Genomic DNA, 5000 nt, shown 5'->3' on the forward strand with positions numbered 1-5000 from the left:
CGTGATCCATGAGATCACGTGACTTACGACCCACTTATCATAACATCCCCCTTCTTAAGCTATTTGGCTGTCTTAATGACATTATGCTAATACAAGTGAAAACTGGAACAAGAAGTCAACAACTCAACTGTAGATTAATCTAAAATACAACTCTTTTACATAACATAATCCTTATGCCAAACCGGTACAAATCTGACCCGAGTAGAGCGACGCGGAACCGAGGAGGCATCAGTATCGGGTAGGTCTGGTTCCAGGTTAGCATCTGATTCTCTAGTTACACTTGGAGAGCTTACACTGGATTGCATGGTTACATGCTGTGAATCATCAATGACATCATTATCTAATATAGTAACAATTCATTCCTGAGTAAGATGAATATGACGTCTATTTCTACGACACTCTCTACCAGTTTCATCAGTAATCATATACGATCTGGGTGTGTCATGTTTTCCTGTAACTATAGCACGTGATAAATGTTTATCACCTGGTTTCTTGAACCTTACACTATCCCCTTCCTTAAGTTGAGGTAGTTGTTTGAAGCCTTGGCGATCATAGAATTCTTTGTATTAGCTTGTCGTTTTAATTTTCAAGTAATTTTGGAACATCATGACAGTTCTGTGGTACTAAGACTAAGGGGTGAACAGGAACTCTTGTGCGGATTTGCCTACTAAATAACATTTGGTTAGGTGAATAAGGAAAATTGCTTATTGGTGTGTTGCGGTATTCCATCATACCTTCATTCAAATTGCGCTCCTTTCTTAGTAAGTTTTTAACAATGTTGACCGCCTTTTCTGCAAGACCGTTTGCCTGACTATATGTGGGACTGGTTGTCATTATGTTAATGCCATATTGCGTAGCATATTCCTTCATTTCTCTGGAGTTGTAGGTCATGTTGTCTGCAATTAGAGTTTGTGGATAACCATGTCTTGAGAAAATCTCACTTAGACACCTGATAATATCACTGCTGACTTTGCCATTGAGCCTAATAGCCTCAATGTACTTTGAATAATAATCAATGACCACAAGGTATTTTTGATTTTTGTGTTCTAACACATCTGATGCAACAATTTGCCAGGGCAATATTGGGATTTGTCGAGTTTGCCTGGGTTCTTTCGACTGCTTACTTTGATATTTCAGAAATTTTTCACAACAAGACACCATGTCTTCAATATGTTTATTCATGCCAGGCCAAAATACCGTTAAACGTGCATTAGCTTTGGTTTTCTCAATGCGACAGTGACTTAAATGCAATTTCTGAAGTATTTTTCGTTCTCCATATAAATGGAATGACAAGCCTGTTGTCCTTGAGAAGGATTCCATCGGTTACGTGAATATCATTCCTGACATTCCAGAAGGACTTTAGAGAAGGAGGTACATCACGTTTGTGTTGGGGCCAACCCTCCATGGCATACCTATGTAACAATTGCATAGTAGGATCATTGCAATTTTGCTGTCGTAATTCCATCAACTTCATATCCGAAATTGGGAGATCGAGAATTACACTATGAATGAAATGCTCCATGTCATGATGCATATCATCATCAGTAGGAACATTGGACTGATCGATTGCTCTTGACAGGGTATCTGCAATATAAAGAAACTTCCCTGGAACATATCTCACTTTAAGATTATACCTTTGCAGACGAAGTCTCATTCTTTGCGAGCGAGGGGGTACCTTGAAAAGAGGCTTTTTGAAAATACTTTCTAGGGGCTTATGATCAGATAGTACTTCAATTTCTGCCCCATACATGTACATATTAAATCTCTCACATCCATAAACGATCGCTAAGAGCTCTTTCTCAATTTGGGCGTAATTGATTTCAGAACTTGACATAGCACGCGAGGCATATGCCACTGGTTGATTCTGTTGCATCAAACATGCTCCAAGGCCGTTTTTACTGGCATTAACTTGGAGTGTCGTAGGTAAACTTGTGTCATAAAATCGTAGGACTGGGGTGCTACTCAAGACGGATTTGAGTTTAGTAAGAGCTGTATCGTGCTCTGGAAACCAAGTCCATGGCACATCAGACTTAAGTAAGGATCGCAATGGAGCAGTTAATTCAGACATGTTTGGAATATACTTGGCAAGATAGTTGATCATTCCCAATAACCTTTACAGATCTTGCTGGCATGATGGAGTGGGCATGTTGTAAATAGCAGAAATTTTGTCTGGGTCTGATGAAAATCCCAGTTCACTAACAACTTCACCCATGTACTTGACTTTATTTACTCGAAATTGGATTTTGTCTCGGTTGAATTTGATATTGCGCTCTCGTGCCCTTGTCAACACCTTGCGCAATATCATATCATGTTCTTGTTCATCTCTACCTCCCATGATGATATCATCGAAAATTGGTAATGCACCTGAAATATCGCCAAAATGTTTTTCAATCATTTTCTGGGCCACTTCACTTGCACATGAAATACCAAATGGCATTCTTTTGAAACGAAATCGGCCAAAAGGCGAATTGAACACACGGAGAAATGAGGATTCTTCGGTAAGCTTTAGTGCCAATAACAATTTGACATGTCAACAACCAAGAAAACTTTGCAACCACTCAGAGTACTTGAAATTGTTTCAAAACTTGGTGGTTTGAAATCTTCCTTTTCAATGGCTTCATTTAGATCTGGTGGGTCTAGACACAATCTCAGAGTTTTGTTTGGTTTTTCTACGATTACTAAATTGCTAACCCAGGTAACTGGTTGCTCTACTTTGGCAATAATATCTTTTTGTTCAAGATCCATGAGAGTTCCTTTGAGTTTATCTATCAGTCTTAATGGGACATTCCGTTGTGGTGAATAGTAGGGTTACTATTAGCCTTCAACTTAATGTAATACTCTCCTTCAACACATTCTAAACCTTTGAAGACATCCTGAAATTCATCCAGAAGGGTGAATTGTTTTCGAACTTCATTGACACTGAGACCTATTTGTTCTACTTTGTTATTCAAGGTGATTAGCTCTAGGTCTAAGCATGATTCTAAACCAAGGAGGGGTCTTATATTATCTCGGAGTACATAAAACTCCAAGGGTGTTGAACCTTTAGCCCCTTTTACCTTCGTATCAAGAGGGCATTTGCCCACAGTATCTAGCTGGTGCCCCCCAAATGACTTGAGTAACATGCTTGTTGGCTGTACCTGAGCATTCAACTCAGTAGCCAAACCTGAGGAAATTACATTACATTCTGCACCTGTATCAAGTTTAAAACTTACGGGAATGTAATTAACAAGTAGATTTGACTGAATGTTCCTTTTAGTACTACCTTGAATTTCCTCGATGTACAGACCCTCCAACAGTTCATTGCTTTCGTGTTCCTCTATTTCCGCGTGACGAACACTTCTTTCTTCCGTGTCATTCTTCGATTTGAAGCAGTACAGAGCATAGTGATTTCTTCCATTGCATTTGTGACACGTGGCTCCATAGGCCGGACATTTTCCCCTGTCATGAGACGCTGCACAGAATTTGCATTTCATTATTCTGCGCCAGTCTTCGTGTTTGGATTTTGCTGTGTCCACCGGTGGCTCTGCCTTCTTTACAGCGTCAATGTTATCCGTTTTAGTGGTTGGTCAGATGAAGATTTTCGACTGTTCCTTAGACTGCTCCGTGATTCTGCATAATTTCATGGCCTACTCAAGTGTCAAAGTCGCTCTCGTAGTTTGATATCAGTTATGCCAACCACAATCTGATCTCGTATCAGAGAATCCTTAATCGCTCCGAAATCGCAGTATTCAGCTCTTCTTCTGAGATCTGTGACAAATATGTCAAACGAGCGGTCTTCTTTGGTGGTCGTTCTGAAGACATATCGTTCGTAGGTTGTATTCTTTCGAGGAACACAATACGTTTCCAGCGCTGTTAAGATACCTCCAACAGTCCTTTGCGTGATATCTTCGGGAATATTAGGTAGAGTTTTGAGCACTCGTCTTGCTTTGGTTCCGAGAATACTTTGGATAGTTGCTATCTGTATGACATCTTCCTTTTCGTGAAGGCCACTCGATATCCGATACAATTCCCACGCTTCTTTCCATTCCTTCCATAGATCTGCGAGATTGAGACTATCAATATCCAATTCTTAGGGAGGTTTGATACGTTCCATGTCGAAGTTAGGAGTCAGAAAAGTTTCTTTGAAAGAGATCCAGGTACCATGTTATGAGTTCAACTTTTTTAAGAGCTTTATTCCGTGGTTTCACACTGCACGTGATCCATGAGATCATGTGACTTACGACCCACTTATCATAACACCCGATGTACCTAAGTTCGGCCCCGGACTACTTATGGCCTCTCTGATCTTTTAAATCCGCCTGTTTACCATTATCCATGTCTCACCACGCCGATGTCAGGTAGTGTTTTCAAAATGTCCACGTCAAAACGTCTTCTACGATGATCGATCGTCAATTTGGGACATATTTCAAGGCACAGAGAGCCTTTTAAGTTCGGCCGAAATAGCTGGCAAAATCCCGTATTTCATGTTTTTCCAGGTGTTGACCTGTTTGAGTAAACGAGCGCTTATGTAAGCGAAAAAATGAGTCGAATTTGGTGAAGTCTTGAAACTCACAAGAAAAATAGTCGCCATCGTTGAAGGGCTTTGTAACCTAGTTTTTTAGAGGATTTCCGCTGTACTGAAGCTGTTCATCACATGGAGTATTATGATAACTTTGATTCTGATCTTGTGAAATATGCCTGAGTAACATAATTCTAGTTAATTAAATTTCCTGTTGCTCAATAATATCTATAAAGTCCTTTGACTTCCAAAACATAGTAATCCTTTATTTGTAGAAACGCTAGTTTTAATAGAAAAATGTCTGATAGACCCACATTAGAAGCATTTTTGAAGTGAGAATTGAGAATTGAAAGTCCGTCATTAGCATATGCAGCGCCCACGACATCAACCGCTGACTGTCGTCGATTTCTCGGCATGTAAAGAAAATACGAAAGGCCCACCTCTTGCGTAGAGCAGCAGTTTGGGTTAAGTTATGCACGCGAAGTCTAACCTAAATCGTGGA

At 40.0% G+C, this 5000-nt stretch overlaps 1 protein-coding gene across 1 annotated transcript; it reads right to left on the minus strand.

Moving 5' to 3' along the window:
* Positions 1-2520: 2520 nt before the first annotated feature.
* Positions 2521-3611, minus strand: LOC148718743 (uncharacterized). Its single transcript, XM_088741979.1, has one exon. The coding sequence runs from the start codon at positions 3471-3473 to the stop codon at positions 2775-2777; it is 699 nt and encodes a 232-aa protein (XP_088598105.1). The 5' UTR covers positions 3474-3611; the 3' UTR covers positions 2521-2774.
* Between the last annotated feature and the right edge of the window lie 1389 nt (positions 3612-5000).

Source organism: Stylophora pistillata, chromosome 12 (genome assembly GCF_964205215.1).
Source record: "Stylophora pistillata chromosome 12, jaStyPist1.2, whole genome shotgun sequence".
NCBI classification, from domain to species: Eukaryota; Metazoa; Cnidaria; class Anthozoa; order Scleractinia; family Pocilloporidae; genus Stylophora; species Stylophora pistillata.

Excerpts from the sequence above, each read along its gene's own strand:
- LOC148718743 (XM_088741979.1), bottom strand. The coding sequence starts at position 3,473 with ATGAAATGCAAATTCTGTGCAGCGTCTCATGACAGGGGAAAATGTCCG.